This window comes from Patella vulgata, chromosome 3, assembly GCF_932274485.2.
Source record: "Patella vulgata chromosome 3, xgPatVulg1.2, whole genome shotgun sequence".
Classification (NCBI taxonomy): Eukaryota; Metazoa; Mollusca; class Gastropoda; family Patellidae; genus Patella; species Patella vulgata.
In genome coordinates, this window is record NC_065881.2 from 20,984,441 (window position 1) to 21,009,062 (window position 24,622).

Sequence of the window (24,622 nt, forward strand, 5' to 3'; positions counted from 1 at the left end):
TAAAACTGTTATGTTATTGTTATGCGACCAATATTATTTGGAAAAAAATATACTATGGACATGATACCAATAACGCCCTGTTGCCTTCACTTCATTCATTCCACATTTCTGCAATATTTTCTGATTTCTGTGTTTGTTCATCATAAAACTAAAATATGATCAAGGGGAAATAAACGTGTTTAATATTTTATGTTACCTCCCCTTAACTGTACATCGGCGGATGGACATTCAGTGTGCAGACGACCCACAAGTTCACAAACGGAATGGTTCCACATATCACTCACTGAGTGAGTGCTGTCAGCTGCAGTGTATATTCGCTAAGCCGCCATACAAGAAGGCCTTCGCAATACCTTTGTGAAACAGAATGGGGCGGTTTGATCAGGACTCATGCCGTTCTTAGAAATGAAATGCAAAATGTGACATGAGACAAATGCCAATAATTCAGTAGGCCTAATGTAATTATCAGAAATTAATATAACAATTCATGTTGTCGGTAGCACTAGCACGCCGCGGCTAGCAGTTACAGTTACAAACTCCTCATACTATTTGGTAAAAGCTGTGATTTGCAAACACCAATAATTTTGTGTCATATTTATACTGGCTTGAGTTTAAACTTAAAAGAGATATAAAATGGGGTTTAATGTCCTTCTTTCTGCTCCAGACCAGTCTAACTGAGTAATGGAGACAGACATATGCCATGCTGTGTATGTGTGCTATGAGGGAAATTTTGCCCGAACAGCGGTACTACTCTTATATTGAATTCCAACAGTCAAGGGTTCTTTTACGTGCACTGCAATGTGTACCTGGAACCGTGCAGTTTTTTGCCCAAACAGGTGTACTACTCTTATATTGAATTCCAACAGTCAAGGGTTCTTTTACGTGCACTGCAATGTGTACCTGGAACCGTGCAGTTTTTCGTCCCATTTGAACAACTGTTGAATTAGAAATGGTTCCACTACTCAGCTGATGTCTTCCGTCTTGCTCCAGCCACAGTAGTGGACCGTCCTATAAGCTATAAAGGCCTTCCTTTGAGCAAGTTTTGTAGTGACTAAAAAAAGTTACTGGCCCATAACTCCCAATAACACTGACACCAAATTGTACTGTACATGGCTTAACATATAATAAACCAATTCCCATTGACATAAAGGTGAAACCTTACCGTATAATTATAGGCTAATATGATTTGATTAAACCCAACTGCTATGGGAAATTTCTGTTCAGTTTAAAATGGCTGCAGAACAATAATCAATAAGATTATGATTTCAGTGTTCCACTCTTCACTATTTGTAACATAATTACTATTTGCATGCAAACTGTGAAGATATGTGTTGAAAATTTTGCAATTGAACCCAATTTTACTTGCTCAAAGCCTTGAATAGTGTATCAGTTGCAGCCGTAGATAAGAATTATCATGACTAAAAATTGCAGCTACTGACTGTTGAATAGGCCTTAAGCCTATTCATATATTAGATGACAAGAAGTATAAGTTGTAAAAGAGTTTATTCCAGTTCACTATGATCAAAACTAGAACTCAATGCTATGTCCTCCCACACTGACAACCACAAGTCAACTGACCTCTCTCACTGGAGTGTACACTCTCTCACACATACAACCTTACATTAAATGGATAACACATAGTATGATACTAACTATATGACACAACTATACATTATCCTACACCACTGATAAGGGGGAACCATGCCTTAAGCTTAAAGAAGATGCATGTTTATACAATTCCACAATCATGGTTGATGCATGGTTTCCAGCCCATGGGACCTTATTCACGAAAACTTAAACTAAGATACAATCGAAATTTTAAGAAATATTGCAATTCGATTGGCTGACCAGTAAAATCAATTTGCATATATCCAATTTGCATATTGGTCAGCCAATTGAATTGCAGTATTTCTTAAAATTTTGATTGTATCTTAGTTTAAGTTTTCGTGAATAAGGGCCCATGGTCTAGTAAAATGTCAGCCTGTATACTGTACCACTAATGAGATGAGACAATAACTTATTTTAGCTATTCAAGTTATCTCAAATCGTTAAAAATCAATTACAAGCAATTATGGATGACAAACTGACAGACATTAGTGACAATAATATATACACATGTAGGACTAGGACCACATTTCAATGTGACCATAATAAAATTAATTCACATAAAAATAAAGAGAGAAACAGTACAAACTTAATATAACATTTATTCATACAAGGAATTTAGTGTTAACCAAATCAAACCTAATACATGCATTGGAAATAACTTGCAAAAGTTTTTGATTAAGTCTTAAGAATACAGACAATAACAATATGTAAATATTAACATAATATATGTAGCATAATATCATAATAATCACAATTGCACAATATGGCCGACAATTACTATTTTAATTAAAGCGCAATTTTATTGATGGTCCTTTCCTCGTTATCGAGAAAATGATAATGAATATATGTTTGAAATATCGTAGCTTAAAAGCTTTATATATATCGCTGACATTGACATTTTTATTGGACTTTTATTTAAAACTATTGCATTTAGGCCCAATAATGAAAATATAAATGAACAGTTACGTGTATATGTCTTTGGTTTTGATCTTTAAAAACAGATGGCTTGGGTCAAATTATCATACAATTCCATTTGTGTACACCTATATGGTACATACATGGATTCCACTGTACAGATATCACACTTGAGATTCCACAATCCCATACATATTAAAATATAATTTGTAAAATACATATAAATATATTGGCACAGACTAGCAGAATAATAAACATTAAAGCAAATTTTCATACACATTTAGGCCTATTGGAGAGTAGTTTTTTTTTCAAGACTAAATTATGGCACAAACTGACACATTGGAAGACACTGATATGGAGAGACGATATGCTACATATGTATGATGGTGACCTCATACTGGATATTTGTAAAAATGTAAATTTCTCTCAAAAAGTAACATGCATTAAGTACAATGTAAAAATATTAGCATGAGCATTATTACTAGGCTAAGATTGATATACACATGTTAAATTGTGATATTAACAAATAATACCAATTACATGAATCAGATTACAGCAATACAAGTCTCAGTTATTTTCTTTTATTTTTCAGATTATTTATTCGCCCGGGTGAAATGTTTCTACCTATATTTAAGCTTATAACTTCGCGAGTTTTTGAGCAATTTTAATAATTACTTTTTCTTGTTAAGATTCTTTATATAACCCATGACATTGTGACAGGAAGTGACCGTGAATATGAAAGCTTTCATATCTGCCTGGGAGATCTATTTATTATTATTATTTTATTGTTTGTTATTTTCCTGCAAATCTTATATCTGTGAATCTAACCATAGGATCTTTCTGAAACTTTTACCTACCCCACAAGATTGGGTGGTAGCTTTGGAATGAATATATTTACAAAACGTTTTACGAATCCGAAATCACCGAATTTTACAAACGAAAGCATTTGACCTACATTGCTGTAACTTTGTGACTATTTGACCTATTTTACTAAAAAAAAATTTCTTTGAGTACCTTGAAACATTTACCTCAAATCTGCTATTTCCGATTTTTGAATTTCGAAAATGACCTCATTGACATTTCGTAAAACCAAATTGGTGACTTCTTTAATATAAGAATGATTTTTATGAAATTTGGAATGTAGGTAGTAGATCATTGACTCAACGTCAACGATATCATTAGAAATGTCCTAACTTATCCCCCTTAAAACAGAACACATATTTTATGGGAAACAATCACTGGTTTTATTCTAAAAGCATGTTTTGACAAGTATCCTCTTAGCACAACATGCCCTGCTATATGGCACAACATACCCCTTCAGAGAGAGAGAGAGAGATGGGGTTTAACGTCCACTCGAAACAAACTAAGGTCATTTCGGGACTAACACATGGTTCAATTTTATTCCAATAATTCGCTTACGCGTAGGGGTCTTTAGCAGTGGGATGAAACCAGAGGACCCGGAGAAAACCCACAAGGTTGGACAGGCGATCCTACTCCTTGTCACGTTTTTATACAATGCAATATTGAGATATTTCAATTTTCAATACAGAATGTAGAAATATTGCAATACAATTTTGGCAGTTGGAATTCAATGTAAGAGTAGGCTGTAGCGCCACTGTCCGGGCAAAATGTCCCTCATAGCACACAGTATGGCGTATGCCCATCTTCATTAGCCCAGTCGCAGCAGAGCAGTAGGACGTTATTCATGGGTATTAATGAACTAGTACATATATATACTCAATAACAGACCTTATGATATAACGTGCACAGTACACTAACCATCCAGCCGTCCACCATCCTCAATTACCCAGTGTACTCATTCCGTTCTACTCCACTATACCCTGGGTTAATCCATAGGGTTTCCACGATTTCAAATTATCTGCCCTGGCCTAGAATGTAGCTACAGTCTACGAACCAATCAGAAAACAGTTTACAAACCAATCGTTTCGCCTTTGTTTTTATAAGGGTAGATAATCAAATTCATGTCGATTAACTGAATGATTTATGTAAATAATGTATATATTTATAATTTATTTATATTTAATTGTATTATCAAAATCTGTAGTATGTGTTGTTGATTTCAAATATGTATAACATCTATATGTTTGACTTTTGTTGTTATTATTACTGTTCGTTCTTTGTCTGAAATATGTCATTCTGTTATGTTTATTATTATTTAACTTATACTTGGCAATTTGATTTACAGTAACAGTAAATTTGTCTGCGATATCACCTCGGTGGAAGCGGACGTAAAATACAACTAACTAACAACAACAATTTACAGTAACTTATCTTTGATATCACGTGGACTTAAAACTTTGGGAACGAACGAACGATTCTAAATAAAACTAATGACCCTACATTATTATTTGAACGTCTCGTCTCCATTAAGATAATATAAAATTGGTTGTTAATAATTACGCATTTAGAATAGGCCAACTCCTAACATCGTCGGATGAGAGTTACTTCCCTTTGCCAACTTCCTTTTTAAATAACAATTTATGGGGTTGGTCTATAAAAATACCACAATCATCAAGGGCGGATAACTTGAAAACGTGTCCCCCCCCCCATAGATTAACCCAGGGTATAGTGGAGTAGAACGGAATGAGTACACTAAGTAACCGAGGATGGCCGTCCACCCACCCCTACCCCCTGTAATTATCGGAAATCGGCTTATTGGCTCATGACCTTATTGACTGTGTATAAGATAAGTTTAAGGTCAATCGGATATTAACTTTAGCCTCTAGAGTGTCCAGAAGATTTTCAAAGTGATCAAGGGCAATAACTCTGACAGTAATTATCGGACATCATTGACCTTAAACACAGTGTATAAATTCAAAGTCGGACAGACCAATGAACAGGGGTGACAACAATATACGACCACATTTCAATGTGGGCTGTCGGCATATAAAAATGGGTATAATACTATATCAAACAGCTATAAGATCATTTGGAGAATAGCACAATTTCTTATCAAACCACAGGTCAACCCTATCAATCGTTTTTGAATAGTTTTGTATATTATGTACTCTATGACAAACTTCACACATGGCCGGTGTCTCATATTGATGATGCACAAACACAACTTCATTATTTATCACTGTGGGCAAAACTTCATATAAACTTAAATACTGATCCTTACGTTTTAATATTTTCATATAAGCCTCGTGATTTGAACTTAGGTAATGTAGATGATCCGCTAAATCTTTAATAGTTTTAAAATCTTTGGAATCTATAAATGTTCCAGCAGGAATATATTTTCTATAATTTGCCCCGCCACGAGCCACCAAAATATAATCACTGTTAAAATGATAAAAGAATTTTTCTGTTATATAATCTTCACAAAATGCACTTTCAAATGCGAGATAGAATTTATATGTCGAATTAACCATATTCATAAATTCCACATCTTTGTTTCGCGGCCAAAATATGCCACATTCCCCATAAATATCAACTTTGATGTATTTTTGTAAAATTTTGACAAATTCCCATCTTTTACTATCCACATAGCAATTACTAACCATCCAAGCTATATTCTTAGTTTTATTTTTAACCAACAAATTTAGATCACGGTTGTAAAACTCTGACAAGGTTTTCTTACTAACTACACCATAAGGAGCAATAATGTCAGAGTCACTTCTGTAAAACATTGTCCAGTTGAATAAAGATCGCCAGAGCGATTTTCTAAATGCATTATCTACAGTCCAAGACCCAGTCAGTGGTTCTGTGTCATGTAGAATCCAAACTTGGTCAGTGTTGTGTCTCTTAGGCGGATTCCAATATTTCATAATCTGGGCATTAAATAGTACAGCAGCACTCACACTCATGTATACTGTATTTGTAGTCAACAAACACTTGTCTGGACACTCTTTTAAAGGCTGGAGATTGGTCGTGTCATTCACATATCTGGGTGGAACATGCCATAAGATTATCTTTGTATCTGTAAAATTATGTGTTATGTCCAGATTTGGTTGCAGTTTGTTGTTTATGTATGTATGCAACACACCTTTTTCTTGTATTAACTTCACCCTGATATCAGCTGGCTTTATATACACTAAATATACATACACTGGCAAGAAGGTTATTAATCCTATAAATTTTAGGATTTGTTTACATCTCCTGCAAAAGAATAGAGAAAAAGAAACATTAAAGGAGCTAAATTGCTAATATTTGGGTCCTAGAAATTGACACAAATAGGTTGTAACACATATAATAATGTAATATGAATGTATATAGACTGATTTACATTCAATCGTTTGTGTTTTTACTCTAATTTTTAAATCAGTTAGCGTCTGGTTATTCCAATCTACACCGGTAGTATTTATTGTACATGCTCTCCAGTTAAGAATATGGCGTCACCGTTTGACACGACTTGTGGAATATGTCTAGCCTTATTCTCTGTATGCCTCGTTACAAATGGTGCTCAAATGCATTCTGGTACATGATTTGTGTACCAATGGTAAAATGTTTATTTTGTCTTAAATATTGGATATCAGAAGCCCACATTTTACATCAATGTTGATTTAAATTGACAAATAACTCGTGTTTTCAATGTCGAGGACATTGGATGATATTGAATTAAAGACTTAGCTAGTTTAAAAAATGCAGTTTACAGCATAAATTGCTAGGCAACAAAACATACACCCTACACCCACCATGAGCTAAGTCGTCCAAACACCTTTTATTTAAAGATGCATCAAGGTTTAGACATTTCACCTTTCTTGCTACAGTGTATAATGATTTAAAAATAGATAATAAAAAATGACTATATTGAAAATTTCAGTCAAATTACTTTATCCTGAGGAAGGTTAAGAGTGTTTTGAAAAAAAAATAGCCGATTGTCAAGTTTCATTGTCATGATAATAAAACAAAGTCTCTATTGTCAGTCCTTTTCTTGAGCGACATCCATTTCAACGTCAACCGATTATATATGGCACAGATTGTCTAATCCATTTAATATTTCAGCCTTTCAATGTTCCAGAGTGTTGATTATGATTTATACAGTACAGTAGAATCTGTATGAGCAGCCACTCCTATTCAGCGACATCTCCTTTTAAGCGGTCACGATAAATTCCCCCCGTAGAAATTCTGTTGTTTTATCTCTTTATTCAACGGTCACTATTTTACTAATAAATTCAACAAAACATCGCCCATTCAACGGCCATTGTTGAATGATAGCATCTTGTCGTTCTTTGTAACACCCCCGCTAATCCCGTGAGTAGTAGTTAATTAACTGGACCCCCACTGATCAGGTAAAAAGAAATGTAAACATAACAATCAACCCGGGATTATCTGTTAATTAATCTTTTGTTTTATTAAACGACTAACCTGATCATTGTTTTCACGCGGAACGACACATTATTTGATACTGATTGAATAAAATAAAAGTACCGAGTTTTGTCACGATCATCAAGTATCTCTCTTAGCGCCTCCTATAATATTACATACAGAGTTACACCCCCTGTAAATAGGTGATAAAATTAGCGATGTTTTTTGTTCATGTGATTTTTTGATAAAATAAAATGTATTCATCGATTTTCTTCACAAAAATGGAAAAATATTATCGAATGCATCACAATGACAGACAGTAGTATCGAAGGTTGGTACAAAATGACAAGTTTACAGAAGTTATGTCCGAGATTTGAGTAAAGAATTTTCGTCCGGCGCAAGATTCAACGACGGCCAAATTTACCGCTTCCAATGCATCCAAGCGTAATATTTAATTTATGTCGGCACAAAAAGCAACGAGATTTATTAAGAGGCCACTCCCGTTAAGTTATGTCCGAGATTTGAGTAAAGAATTTTCGTTCGGCGCAAGATTCAGCGACGGCCAAATTGACCGCTTCCAATGCATCCAAGCGTAATATTTAATTTATGTCGGCACAAAAAGCAACGAGATTTTATTAAGAGGCCACTCCCGTTAAGCGGTCAGTTGTGAAAATTCCCTTGGGTGGCTGCTTAATGCAGATTCTACTGTATATCATTACAAAAATTTAAGGTCCAATCAGGTACTTAGCCAGCATGCACTTAAAACAACCCTTAAGAGTGTGAAATAGATGAAAAGTTGCGGGGTAAAGATCGATCTGGGCAAAATTTTAATCATACATGTAGCCGACAACATGACAATGCTCCCATTCGCTTGATTCATAATTCATTCCTCTGCAACTGAACGGGGGGGGGGGGGTTGGATGACCGAATGGTTAGCACGTGCGTGCTGTATCATACGGCCTGTCATTGAGTCAACTGGCGTGGTTTCGAATCCCCGGTTGTACGTGACAAGGAGTAGGGTCGTCTGTCCAACTTCGTGGGTTTTCTCCGGGTCCTCCGGTTTCCTCCCACTGCTAAAGACCTCTACGCGCAAGCGAATTATTGAAATAAAATTAAACCATATGTTAGTCCCGAAATGACCTAGTTTGTGTCGAGTGGACGTTAAACCCAATTTCTCTCTCTCTCTCTCTCTGCAACTGAACGATTCAGGTCTTATTTACAGAGGGGGGGGTGGGTGTTCGAATGGACTAATGCATGCACTTTAGATCATAAGGTCTCTTTATTGAGTCAATTAAGTGGTGTGCAATCTGATTAAAATACAGATCTATATTTCGTTTTGTTTCTTATACTTTCGATGGCCTACACTACATAAAGATTTGACCAGCTGTATTAGAAGGTTGCGTCAGGTGTCATACGAGTGGCTTTATACCTTATGACGTCAGCCATTGATTAATCAATCAGCGTTAACGTTTCTAGTGGTTTACACACAGTTCCGTGCACCTCAAGTCAAACACTCACTGTAACAGACCGTTTCATTGGCTAATCCCTCACAATACTCACATCATCCAGAACGCTGGTTATATAACAACTGGTGTGGCGCCAGTCAGGGTAAGCATACTCTTCCGGACACCTGTTAACACTGTTTGTTGTGTATTTTGTACATGGCGAACAGTCCATTTGCTGATTACACTATTTTGCCTATACCGTTTTTTTAGGTCCCTTTGTTACAACTTCCAAATTTGCTTGGACATGACATTTTGAAGGGCATTTTAAAACAAACACTACGATTTTCAGTTAAAAATGACAATTTGGCATGTAGAACAGTTCTGGTATATTATCAAATATGGATATAATTATTGTGATATGAGTTGAAATAATAGTGGATTTGGTTACAATTTCCAAACTTGCTTGGAAATCGTATTTTGAGGGGCCTTTTGACCCAAAAACGTTTATTACTATTTTAAAGATACATTAATTATGGGAGATTCGATAACGAGTTGGGCTCAGTTGGCAGTTCTCACTATAATAGTTAACAACTAGATAATGTAAAGGCAATTTGCTGAAAATTTCATTCAAATTGATCCACTATGAACCTGGAAGTAATTTAAGCGATAGAAATTTCCGTCTAGCCTCGATCATCATTACTAAAGTCAGTAGCCTACAATAAACAGCATAGTCTCGATTATCCATTTAATCGTTAAATCATGAAGGAAAGTTATGCAGTAAATCGGCTCATAATCCACTAAAGATCGCAGGCTAGCGATGCCATCTAGATTTGATTATGGTCCTTATAGGTTAATTAATGTCTAATTAATAATTTAGATAACATTTAAGGCCTAAAGAAAGACCTGCAATAGACAGATTTAGCTCTTGGATAATGTATGTTTAAATTAAAAATGATTTGGTATAAAGAAAGGTATATTATATATAAAATATCGATATACATGTACATTATACAGGCTCGATGACAGTTAGGGGGGTGGGGGGCAGAACCTGAAATGCCCAGAAAAAAAATTTGTGTTTACAGATAAAATAAAATAAAAATTTTTTATCACTTTACCCGTCTGCCCGAAAAGTCAGATTGCCCGAAAGTACGCCTACGGATGAGTTGAAATAATGTTGGATTTGCTACCTTGTTTTATGTAATAAATATCTATCTGTAGGCTACATTTGTACACATCAGGCGCAGATCCCCCCTCCCGCTCAGCTACATAAAATATTTTTGTAAAAATCAACACTTTTTATGAGAAAAATTTCTCGGCCATGTGCTTATCCTTTATCGTCAGATGTGGGACTGGATGGCCACTCAACAAAGCACGAGATAATGATATATAGACATATATTTATGTGATATCACAATTGATGCTTTGCATCCATGAAATTGTTGAATCACAATTTCATTGTATTAATTCATAAAAAAATTGACGTCAAACGAGGTGTTGAATTTCTCTGTTTAAAAAGCTCAATGTGTATATACTATATGCGCCAAAATGACGATAGAGACCATGCTGGAGAGGGGGGGGATACACTGTCTCAAGAACCTGGCAAACCCCCTCCTGAAAAAATTCCTAGATCGGCCCCGGCACAGGTATATAAATTATGTTGTTTTGTTCTTACCGTTGCAGAGTTCTCATCTTAAAGCTTATTTGCTTCCAATATTCATATTCCTCTAGTTGGTAATTCTTCTACTCTAGTCACGGAAATAATATTACCGGAAACAACCATATTATATTAGGCTACTCTGATAATGATATTTGTTACCAAACCATACCATTAATGGCATTATCACCACTTTTGTTCACAACACTTGTATATATTCATCATTGGCATTGCCGATTTTGATAATGGTATATCAGGCATGACAGCGTAAAATGACCTTTCTGTAACCCAACTTGGTGAGTAAGCCCGACGTTAGACTTAATGATGTTAATGTCGAGACCTGACCTAGTCTGCGCCATCACTTCGGTGGAAGCAGTCGTTAATACAGCTATTTTAGTTTAGGCCTACACACCATCAGTTTGCTAACTGGCATGCTACACAAACCGGTGACCTACAACTAGCCTACACACACTGACACAGCGATGCATTACTTCATATTCTCGGCCGGAGCTAACTGTAGACCATATTCCTGAAGCAATGGCCCAATGGCTCTAATCAAACAAAACACTGCGAGGAGTATGACTCTAGACAGGCAATCTAAGTTTGGGATGCTACTTTACGTCGCTCTCTAGATAGTGGGGCGGTTAAGGTCATTAAGGAAGAATTTTTGGTAGAATCGTGCATTTTGGGTTAAAAGCATGAAACTTGGCACATAGATGGCATCAACCCATAGAGTTATATATAGAAACTAGAGTCCGCACTGATCACGTGACTCCCATGACTACAACGTTAAAGGTTTGTGCCGGGATGGAGCGACGGCCGCTATGTTAGTTCCGGGGAGTATGAACGTAAATTCCCGGATGTTCACTATGTTATCGCATTTAAACTGTTTTAAAATGTGCACAAATATTAAATTTTCTCACCCAAATTTTTATTGTTTAATAAAAATAATAATAAAGATCCATGGACCGACTTATCTCCCGGCTCCACTTTCCACAGTAAAGGTTATAGAACATTTTAATTTGGCATGTCAGCGATCTCGACCGCAGTTTTTCTACGTCTACCTACTTGTACTTACCTTCGCTTTCGCTTTTAATTTTTATTAAAATATTAATCTTTTAAATTAGTGCAATGTACACAATAATTATTCCTATACAGTAAATTTGTTAAATTGTTTTAGAAATTTATGGAACTAATTAATAAAGAATGTAGAGAAATGAATGGGGTTTTTTAACAATAAAAGTGAACAGAAATCAATAGCCCGCAGAATTATATGTAGCCTACCGGTATTTTTATTTATTTGTTTTAATTATTTTATTTTAGGAAATTTGGGAATGAAAAGTGAAGAAAAATTAATAGCCTGCGTAAAATGTTGTATTTCTATTTACCGGTATTTATTTATTTGTTAATTATTTTTAGAAATTTGTGGAACTGAAAAAGTGAAGAGAAATTAATGGCCTGTTTGTAGAGAAATGTATAGTTTTAGAACAACAACAACAATAAAGGAAATATGTTTCCAGAATGAAAAAAATATTTATGAAATGAAATGGGGTTTAACGTCCACTCGACACAAACTAGGTCATTTCGGGACTAACATATGGCATATGGTGGGCAATTCCACGCTAAAAAGTAATACAATTAGGTGAAAAATTTAATTAGTTGATAAGTGGACAAAAATAGTGTCTTATGGTGGGAAATAATCCATATTTTGAAGAAAAATCTCAATTTGGGTGGAGACTCTTCCAATTTTTTTTTATTTGGTCTTTTGTCAAGGTTTACGTTGTAAATGTCGAATTTATAATTCTATTGTATTTTCTTACTTTGTGTTTGTTTGATTATTCTGGCTCATAATGAATGATTTGGCATTAGTTATATGACAATGTATATAAACATAATATTTAAACATTAAAATATAAAAGTAACATATTTTTGTGAAGGTAACCAACATTGAAAAATATCACTATGAGAATGTACGTCCGTTACCAAATATTTACATTTTTTTTTCTCTCATTCATTTTTTTATATGGAATTATTTAAAACTTCATATCTAAAGCTATATAATAACCCATTCTTACTATTATGACTGTGAAAAGAAAAGATTTGCAAAAATTCTCAGAATAACTTGGGTTTTCATAGATGTACGTCCGTTACTTTTCACAGTATTTCATGTTACCAAATATTTCCATTTTATCTCTCTTATTCATATTTATTGATGGAACCGTTAAAAAAACTCATATTTAAAGCTAATAACATCATTCATTCTTGTTACTATGACCGTAAAAAGAAATCATTTGCCAAAATTCTCTGAATTACTTAGGGTTTCATAGATGTATGTACGTCCGTTACCAAAATTTTAGGGTAAAAATGTACGTCCGTTGCCAAAATTTTAGGGTCACAATATTTCATTCAATCAAGGAGTAATGTTTTTAGGAAAGTAACTGCTCCATTAATTCAAATGAGTTAACTATTATTATTATCTATAAGTCCGATTATTTGTAAGTTTACATATCTAATGTAATGGGTTACATCCGTTACCAGAAAACATGTACGTCCGTTACCACAATAATTTCTAATTTACTGGGTTACAAGAATCCAAATGTGAGAAGTGATTATGCAGTACACATGTAGAATTAGTGCCCTTTCTTAAAAGGATTAAAACTTTTAAATTCCACAAGACAATTCACAGAGTTTTGAAACTATGTTCATGCAGGCAAATCATGGTGACTGTTCATTTCTGTATGTCTGTTACCTATACTTTGAAGAGCCAATATTTATTTCCAGTGTTCATGAACAAATTAAATTATATGTCAATTGATACTGAAATCATATGTCTTTAATGCTATATAAAACTCAAACAGTTAATTATTCATGGTTAGAAAATATTGGAAGTAATAAAAATATGGCGAGTTCAAAATGTACGTCCGTTACCGTGGAATTGCCCTGGTTTAATTTTTCTATTTCAATAATTCGCTTGCGCGTAGGGGTCTTTAGCAGTGAGAGTAAACCGGAGGACCTGGAGAAAACCCACGAGGTTGGACAGGCGACCCTACTCCTGAGTCCTTGTCACGTACAACCGGGGAATCGAAACCCCACCAGTTGACTCTATGACACATAGGCCTACGAGTTAGAAGATATGGTGGCTGTATAATTTAATATTATATTTTTTTTTTTAAAAAAAGGTGTTAAACGTGTCAAATTGTGTGTGTGTGCGGGGGGGGGGGGGGGTAGGCGCCCAGTGCCTAGTTGTGTGAGGTTGCGGTTGAGTAATGACTATGAGTGTGTTTGTTTTCGGGGAGCATTGCAGAGACAGCGTCTCGTTCGGATGGGACGAAAAACCGAGGTCCCGTGTAGGCCTACACCTTGGCGTGCACGTAAAGAACCCTTGTCAGTTGGAATTCAATTGCTGTCCGGGCAAAATTCCCCTTAGAGCACACTGTATGGTGTATGACCGTCTTCATTATCCCACTAGGACGTTAAACCCCATTTCATTCTTCATTGAGTTAAAATTTCGTGAAACAGGGCCCAGATATTTAACCTCTATTTTAATTCCTTTAATGAACGAAATCGACGCTGTTTGATTTTAAATATATATTAAAAAAATCATCCGTTGAGTACATAATGTAATGTTTTTAAAGAGGTAACCACTTATATTTTTCTAAAATATATTATTTCAAATGCTAAATTAAAAAATCCTTATTCAAGTACATTGAGGTTTAACTATAATCTCAATTAATATAAAACAATTAATATGCTAATTAACATATGAATTAATACAATGATAACTACAATTATCTGGTCTTTTTTATCTTTTAAAACATTTCTCATACAGCTTTTAATTTTTCAACAACTCCGCAAAAAACAAAACCACATCACATCTTCCCCAAAGGTTATTGACATGTCTGTTTCACTCCGTCACTCAATTATGTCACATATGTCTCTAACCAAGTAGGATGTAAAGAGAATCGGTTTAGCCTCGATTGTCATTGTTAGTGCTGTCACGATTAAATAACAGTCTCGATTATCCACTTTTGTGTTTAATCATCAACGGACGTTGAACAGCAGATCGGATTCAAATCCAGTGAAAATCGGACAGATTAGATGGCATCGAGAGATGATTATGATCTTTTATGTTAAACATACATTATGCAAGATCTTGATCTGCCTATTGCAGGTCTTTCTTTAGGACTGAAATGTTATCTGAATTATTAATTAGACATTAATTAACTTATCCAGACCATAATCAACTATCGATTGCATCGATGGATTTCAGAAGCTAAATCGCTAATATTTTGGGCCTAGAAATTGGCACAAATGGGTCGCAACACATATACTAATGTAATATGAATTTATATAAACTGTTTTGCATTCAATCGTTTCCGTTTTACTGTGAATGTCATCAGTTATGTTCGGCGAAATATGCCAGAAGTCTCAACCGTAAGACAGTTTCTAGCGTCTGGTTATTCCAGTCAACACCGGTAGTATATATTGCGCATGCTCTCCAAATAAAAATATGGCATCACCGTTTGACATGACTTGTGGAATATGACTCGCCTCATTCTTTGAGCACCTTGTTACAAATGGCGCTGAAACGCATTATGGTACACGATTCGTGTAGCAATGGTAAAATGTTGATTGTCTTAAATATTGGATATCAGAAGCCACTCTTTTCCAGGTAAGATCACAACACCAATGCTGATTTAAATTGCAAACAAATTCGTGTTTTCAATGTCGAAGATTTTGGATGATATTGAGTTACGGACTTAGCTACTTTAATATAAGCAGCAGCTCATTTTACGTTTACGCCAGCTTGTTACAGCCAAAATTAAAGACTCAGTAAAAACAACGATATGCTGAAATATTTTATTTTTAAACGATTTTCAACTACATCTATAAGTATATAACTGATTAAGAAACAAGGCATAAGTTGGCCCATATTGGCCCAAATTAAACAATATCTTAAAATATGTTGGTATAGATACAAATGTTTATTGTCGTTGCAGGCAAAAATCTCGACCCCACCCTAACATGTTTGTATGTCGAAAATTTCGAAATGATTTTTCCCCATTAATATTACCATAAAGTGGTATGTTCCAAGTTTAAGGGAAAATTTAAATTTTGGACCCGTACTAGCATGGCGGACCGACAGGCATAATACATCCCCACACCCCCTTCACATCATGTTGGTATGTCGAAAATTTCGAAATAATTTTGACCCCATTCACATTCCCATAACGGTTATGTTCCAAGCTTAGAAAAATGGAAAATTTAGAATTTTGTTCTGTAATATGAAATTTGGGCACAAAATCTGATTATTGTTTAATATGGGCATATATAAGAACTAAATAATGTACAATAATTAATCTATTCAATACACTATATGATATTTTGAATAAGTTGATTTAATTGGCGATAACAAGATTATAATTTGTTTAATTTAACATCAGATATTTTGATCACAATAACAAAAACTTTCAATGAGAAATACAAATATAAATCAAAATCTCTTATCTTCTAGAAGTATATAATATAATCTATTTTGACTGATGAACTATCAGTTGGCCCACATTCAACAATATTTTAAAATCTACAAATATATGGGTATAGATGGTTGCGTGCAAAAATCTCCTCGACCCCACCACCACCTCACGTTTGTATGTCGAAAATTTCGAAATGATTTCGGCCCCATTAAAATTACCATAAACAGGTATGTTCAAAATTTAGGGAAAAGGGGAAATTTAAAATTTGGACCTGTAGCATGACGGACCGACAGGCACAATATCCCCTCCCCACCCATCACATCATGTTAGTATGTCGAAAATTTCGAAATAATTATGACCCCATTCAAATTCCCATAACGGTTATGTTCCAAGTTTAGGAAAACTGGAAAATTTAGAATTTTGTTCTGTATCATGAAATATAGGCACACAATATGATTATTGTTTAATATGGGCATATTAAAAATACTAAATAAAGCACAATAATTAATCTGTCCAATACATTATATGATACTTTGGATACGTTGATTTAAAGGAGCTAAATCGCTAATATTTGGGACCTAGAAATTCACTCAAATGGATCGCAACGCCTATAATAATTTAATCTGATTGTATATAAACTGATTTACATTCAATTGTTTCCGTTTTGACTCAATTTCAAATCAGTTATGTCCAGCGTAATCCGGCATGAGTCTCAACTAAATGCCAATTTCTAGCGTCTGGTTATTCCAGTCTATAGTATTACGCATGCTCTCCAGATAAGATATGGCGTCACCGTTTGACATGAGTCACAGAGTAAAAATTTTTACTCTGTGCATGATCAATGTGTAAGACTTTGGATGATATTGAGTTAGAGACTTAGCTACTTTAATTGAGTTATTTACATACCAAGGCATGCTATAAAAAAAGAAAATGGGTAAAAACATAAAAAAACAAAACAAAACCTCGTGTGTCAACTGGAAATGTTTGCTCACTATTGACCTCACATTATAAAATACATAATCATGCATATAATATAAATGAAAAATTATAACAGTAGACACCTGTCATACAACTTCATTAAACAAAATACTATTTTGGCGATAACAATTTTAAGATTATAATCTGTTTAATTTAACATCAGATATTTTGATCACAATAACAAAAACTTTCAATGGGAAATACAAATATAAATCAAAATCTCTTATCTTCTATAAGTATATAATTGATTAAGAAATAATATAATCTATTTCGACTGATGAACTATCAGTTGGCCCACATTCAACAATATTTTAAAATATGTAAATATATGGGTAAAGATAAAAAATATTTAATGTGGTTGCGTGCAAAAATCTTCTCGACCCCACCACTACCTCACGTTTGTACGTCGAAAATTTCAAAATGATTTCGTCCCCATTAAAATTACCATAAACAGGTATGTTCCAAATTTAGGGAAAAGGGGAAATTTAAAATTTGGACCTATAGCACAATGGACCGACAGGCATAATACATTCCCCTCCCATCCCCATCACTTCACGTTAGTATGTCGAAAATTTCGAAATAATTATGACCCCATTAAAATTCCCATAACGGTTATGTTCCAAGCTTAGGAAAATGGAAAATTTCGAATTTATCATATACAGTAATTAATTTGTCCAATACATTAAAATGTATTTTGGACAGGTTGATTTAATTAAGTTATTTACATATCAAGGCGTAATATTTAAAAACACAATGGGTAAAACAAAAAAAACCCCACCAAAACAAGTTCTTGTACATCAAGATGTCACTTTAAAACACCATGTTAAAATTCACACACGAGAAGAGAGAGCGGTTACATCTCCCTCTTTCATAATAAAAACAAGTTAAAACAGGACCAGCTAATTGATGTTTGGTGTCATCATTGCAGATAGACAAAAAACCGTGGGGAAAAAGAATCTGCTTGTTTTATGTGGAAAAGCGAAGTTCTCAAGTAAAAACCATATAGGTCGACCAGTATATATCAAGATGTCACTTTAAAACACCATGTTAAAATTCACACACGAAAAGAGGGGGCGATCACTTCTCCCTCTGTCATAATAAAAACAAGTTAAACAGGACCAGCTAATTGATGTTTGGTGTCATCACTGCAGATAGAAAAAAAACCGTAGGGGAAAAAGAATCTGCTTGCTTTATGTGGAAAAGCGAAGTTCTCGCAGTAAAAACCACATAGGTCGACCAGTTGATTATTTACATATTAAAAACTGTTTGCGGCGGATTATTTCCATATATTTATAATTTCAAATCCATTAAAACAGTTCACCACTTCAACATTTCAAATTATATATAGTCTGCAGTCCAGTAAAGTTTTCCTTGTTAAGGATGACTCTTCTCAGATAAAAGTTACCTGAAAAGGGAAAGAAGAGCCAGCAGCAACTCAGAACAATTTAAACATTTATAATAAATACATGGCATTAAATGTTTAAAATGAAATAATATAGATTTTATATGCGCTGTCAATATTAATAAATTGTTGGATTATGTTATCCAAAGACAACTAACAATATAACCAACTAGTTTCAACAAAATCGGATAAAAATTGTGACCTCTATAGGGTCCACAACCTTGATATACCATATCTTTACGCTATTTGAGAACGAACGGCGGCCATTTTGTCTGTCAATTTTGGGCCGATTTTCACGAAATTCGAACTCAACCTTCCTTAGGGTGTAACGGTGATATAATAATACGGTTTTTTAAATCGGATAAAAATTATGACCTCTATAGGGTCCACAAGCTAAAAACGCGATTTTTCGTACTATCAGGGGCCATAATTCAGGAAGTTACGGTCCGATATGCGCGAAGATCAAAAGGAACCGAGATCTTTGGGTTATAAACTTACATTTCAAGTTTAAAAAAATCGGATAAAAATTGTGACCTCTATAGGGTCCACAACCTTGATATACCATATTTTTACGCTATTTGAGAACGAACGGCGGCCATTTTGTCTGTCAATTTCGGGCCGATTTTCACGAAATTCGAACTCAGCCTTCCTTAGGGTGTAACGAAGATATATTAGAACGGTTTTTTAAATCGGATAAAAATTATGACCTCTATAGGGTCCACAAGCTAAAAAAACGATTTTTGGTACAATCAGGGGCCATAATTCAGGAAGTTACGGTCCGATATGCGCAAATATCGAAAGGAACCGAGATCTTTGTGTTATAGACTTACATTTCAAATTTCAACAAAATCGGATAAAAATTGTGACCTCTATAGTGTCCACAACATTGATATACCATATTTTTACGCTATTTGAGAACGAACGGCGGCCATTTTGTCTGTCAATTTCGGGCCGATTTCCACGAAATTCGAACTCAGCCATCCTTAGGTTTTAACGGTGATATAATTGAACGGTTTTTTAAATCGGATAAAAATTATGACTTCTATAGGTTCCACAAGCTAAAAACGCGATTTTTCGTACAATCAGGGGCCATAATTCAGGAAGTTACTGTCCGATATGCGCGAATATCGAAAGGAACTGAGATCTTTGGGTTATAAACTTACATTTCAAGTTTCAACAAAATCGGATAAAAATTGTGACCTCTATAGGGTCCACAAGCTAAAAATGTGATTTTTCGTACAAACAGGGGCCATAATCCATGAAGTTCCGATCCGATACATGCCAATATCGAAAGCAGCCGATAGATTGTGCAGAGTCAGGGGGAATAATCCATTAAGTTACAGTCTGATATGCGACAATATCAAAATGAACCCTGATTTTTTGGATAACAGACTTCAAAATCGGATCAATATTTTGACTTCTAGAGGATTCATAACCTTGGTAAAACATACTCAAACGTCATTGGGGTGATATATTTGAACAGTTTTATAATAGAATAAAAAAACTGAACTTTGGATGGTTACGATCCAATACATGTCAATGTCGAAAGGAATCGAGACCTTTGGGATATCAACCTATATTTCAAGTTTCATTGGATGAAAATTGTGACCTGTAGAGTGTCAAGAAAACAAATGTGAACGGCCGTTCGGACGACTATATATAATACATCCACATGATAATGTGAGGGTATAAAAATAAATTAATGACCGTTGGCGATATACAGAGGTATAACAATAGTTAAATCCAAATTGCACAAGAACGCCAATAATATTTGAATCAACGTGTTACAGTAAAGAAGCATCTGCTAACAGGTCTTGGGCACAACTTTACATAGACAAGTGATTTGGTGGACGTTTAGTGAGGATACCAGTTTAAACTACATGATGAAACAACCCCAAATGTTGTGTTCTACAGAAATGAATCCGACTGCCTTTATATCATCACCTAATGTGAGTTTTACTGGATATTTTTCTGTTCTGTATCAGAAGCCCATAGCCTAATATGGACTGCCAAATACCAGTCATCAGGGATAACTGGGTGGCCAAACTGGCATCGTCAAGGACCAATGAATGAGGTGTGCACACCAGAAAACCCAATAGAAGCGAGACAGAAGTCCCTAGTATATATCAAAGATGTAAATCAGCTACAATCCTGTTAGATTAACATTGTCATAAACCTTGAGTTCTGGTCTGTGTAATTGTGTGTTGATCACAGTTCCCAAAGAACAGAAGTTACAAATAGGTATGGATGTGTTTGTGTACTTGTTCTAAGAAGTAATGGTAAGTCTGCAGCCTACAACCATTACAAACAATTCTAATCTCCAGATAATAACACAGAAACTGTTTTTATAGAAGCGACAGGAATACAAGACATCCGGGATCTGTGTTTATGTTGTGTATGTGGATTAGAGAAGAAACTGATTATGTATGAGGACTAGCTGTCTCACCATTTCGTCCTTGTGAAATCTACAAGATTCTGTTCTCCAAACAATAACACAAAGTAACTATCTCCAGAATATAACAGAACCCAGAACTGCTGAAACCTGTTCCGCTAGTAGCCAGAAGAAAACAATGTTAATGTGGACTAGGGAAAATAATTTCGGTGTTGTGTTTTCTCTTTCTATAGGTTGATGAAGTTATGACATGTTAATCTATCTAGCCTAGACATAACAAGTAGGTTTGATCCCTCAAGTAGCTTTACACCAAATTCCCACTAAAAGTTAATGTTTCAAAGGACCCCTATTTTAAAATGTGTCTTTAACTTGTCAACAAAATGTCCTTTACTGGGAAAATAAACCTATAATTGAAGTTTCGTCAAAATCGGACAAACATTGTGACTTGTAGATGTCCACAAACACAATCTGAAGGGACACACGGACATGTAAATGTGGGCATATAAAAAAAAAATCTTCAATAAATTGAGAGCCAAATTAACTTAATCCCTATTGAACTAAATGGAACTGAACTGGACTGTTCAGCTGATCTTATCCCCAGAATATTGAGAGCCGCCCGGGCAGCAGCCTGCCACTAAGCTCAAGTAAATCAAGAGGAAAAACTGTACTCTCCTTATATTCCAAATCGCCCACACAGATCACCATACTGCCTTGCCTGCATCCTCTTCCATCTGTGTCCACCATTCTGCATCCACCAACCTGGTTCCTGAAAAACAAACTTAGGTGGCCGAAAGCAATTAGTACATGTGCAATAACAAACAAAAATGAATTGAAAGCCAAATTAACTTAATCAATACTGAACTGGACTGCTCAGCTGATCTTATCCCCAGAATATCGAAAGCCGCCCAGGCTACAGCCTGACACTACCCTCAAGTAAATCAATCAGGAAAACTGTACTCTCCTTTTATTCCAAATCGTCCAAACAGATCACCATACTGCCTTGCCTGCATCCTCTTCCATCTGTGTCCACCATTCTGCATCCACCAACCTGGTTCCTGAAAAACAAACTTAGGTGGCCGAAAGCAATTAGTACATCTGCAATAACAAACAAACATGAATTGAAAGCCAAATTAACTTAATCAATACTGAACTGGACTGTTCAGCTGATCTTATCCCCAGAAAATCGAAAGCCGTCCAGGCTGCAGCCTGACACCACCCTCAAGTAAATCAATCAGAAAAACTGTACTCTCCTTTTATTCCAAATCGCCCAAACAGATCACCATACTGCCTTGCCTGCATCCTCTTCCATCTGTGTCCACCTTTCTGCATCCACCAACCTGGTTCCTGAAAAACAACCTTAGGTGGCCGAAAGCAATTAGTACATGTGCAATGACAAACAAAAATGAATTGAAAGCCAAATTAACTTAATCAATACTGAACTGGACTGTTCAGCTGATCTTATCCCCAGAATATTGAGAGCCACCCAGGCTTCAGCCTGCCACTACCCTCAATTAAATCAATCAGAAAAACTGTGCTCTCCTTTTATTCCAAATCGTCCAAACAGATCACTATACTGCCTTGTCTTGTCTGCATCCTCTTCCATCTGTGTCCACCATTCTGCATCCACTAACTTGGTTCCTGAAAAACAAACTTAGGTGGCCGAAAGCAATTAGTAAATGTGCAATAACAAACAAAAATGAATTGAAAGCCAAATTAACTTAATCAATACTGAACTGAACTGGACTGTTCAGCTGATCTTATCCCCAGAATATTGGGAGCCGCCCAGGCTGCAGCCTGCCACTACCCCAAAGTAAATCAACCAGAAAAAATTTACTCTCCTTTTATTCCAAATCGTCCAAACAGATCACCATACTGCCTTGCCTGCATCCTCTTCCATCTGTGTCTACCATTCTGCATCCAGCAACCTGCTTCCTGAAAAACAAACTTCGGTGGCCGAAAGCAATTAGTACATGTGCAATGACAAACAAAAATGAATTGAAAGCCAAATTAACTTAATCAATACTGAGCTAAATGGAACTGGACTGTTCAGTTGATCTTATCTCCAGAATATTGAGAGCCCCTCAGGCTGCAGCCTGCCACTACCCTCAAGTAAATCAATCAGAAAAGCTGTACTCTCCTTTTATTGCAAATCGTCCAAACAGATCACCATACTGCCTTGCCTTGTGTGCATCCTCTTCCATCTGTGTCCACCATTCTGCATCCACCAACCTGGTTCCTGAAAAACAAACTTAGGTGGCCGAAAGCAATTAGTACATGTGCAATGACAAATAAAAATGAATTGAAAGCCAAATTAACTAAATCAATACTGAACTGAACTGGACTTTTCAGCTGATCTTATCCCCAGAATATTGAGAGCCGCTCAGGCTGCAGCCTGACACTACCCTCAAGTAAATCAATCAGAAAAACTGTACTCTCCTTTTATTCCACATCGTCCAAACAGATCACAATACTGCCTTGCCTGCATCCTCTTCCATCTGTGTCCACCATTCTACATCCACCAACCTGGTTCCTGAAAAACAAACTTAAGTGGCCGAAAGCAATTAATACATGTGCAATGGCAAATAAAAATGAATTGAAAGCCAAATTAACTTAATCAATACTGAACTGAACTGTTCAGCTGATCTTATCCCCAGAATATTGAGAGCCGCCCAGACTTCAGCCTGCCACTACACTCAACTAAATCAATGAGAACAATTGTACTCTCCTTTTATTCCAAATCGCCTAAACAGATCACCATACTGCCTTGCCTGCATCCTCTTCCATCTGTGTCCACCATTCTGCATCCACTAACCTGGTTCCTGAAAAACAAACTTAGGTGGCCGAAAGCAATTAGTACATGTGCAATAACAAACAAAAATGAATTGAAAGCCAAATTAACTTAAACAATACTGAACTGAACTGTTCAGCTGATCTTATCCCCAGAATATTGAGAGCCGCTCAGGCTGCAGCCTGACACTACCCTCAAGTAAATCAATCAGAAAAACTGTACTCTCCTTTTAGTCCACATCGTCCAAACAGATCACAATACTGCCTTGCCTGCATCCTCTTCCATCTGTGTCCACCATTCTACATCCACCAACCTGGTTCCTGAAAAACAAAATTAGGTGGCCGACATGTGCAATGACAAAAATGAATTGAAAGCCAAATTAACTTAATCAATACTGAACTGAACTGGACTGCTCAGCTGATCTTATCCCAAGAATATTGAGAGTCCCCCAGGCTGCAGCCTGCCACTACCCTCAACTAAATCAATCAGAAAAACTGTACCCTCCTTTTATTCCAAATCGTCCAAACAGATCATCATACTGCCTTGCCTGCATCCTCTTCCATCTGTGTATACCATTCTGCATCCACCAACCTGGTTCCTGAAAATCAAACTTAGGTGGCCGAAAGCAATTAGTACATGTGCAATAACAAACAAAAATGAATTTAAAGTCAAATTAACTTAATCAATACTGAACTGAA

General features: G+C 35.6%; 1 protein-coding gene across 2 annotated transcripts; it reads right to left on the reverse strand.

Annotated features, from left to right (window-relative positions):
- Positions 1-1,483: 1,483 nt before the first annotated feature.
- On the reverse strand, positions 1,484-11,508 carry LOC126815576 (glycoprotein 3-alpha-L-fucosyltransferase A). Of its 2 annotated transcripts, none has more exons than XM_050541289.1 (2): positions 10,906-11,508; positions 1,484-6,639 (listed from the first exon to the last, which is right to left on the reverse strand). In XM_050541289.1, exons 1-2 carry the CDS (start codon positions 10,920-10,922, stop codon positions 5,451-5,453), a joined length of 1,206 nt encoding a protein of 401 aa, XP_050397246.1. In that variant the 5' UTR covers positions 10,923-11,508; the 3' UTR covers positions 1,484-5,450. The 2 variants fall into 2 exon arrangements, with proteins under 2 accessions (XP_050397246.1, XP_050397247.1); XM_050541290.1 differs by lacking the exon at positions 10,906-11,508 and adding an exon at positions 7,849-7,943.
- Between the last annotated feature and the right edge of the window lie 13,114 nt (positions 11,509-24,622).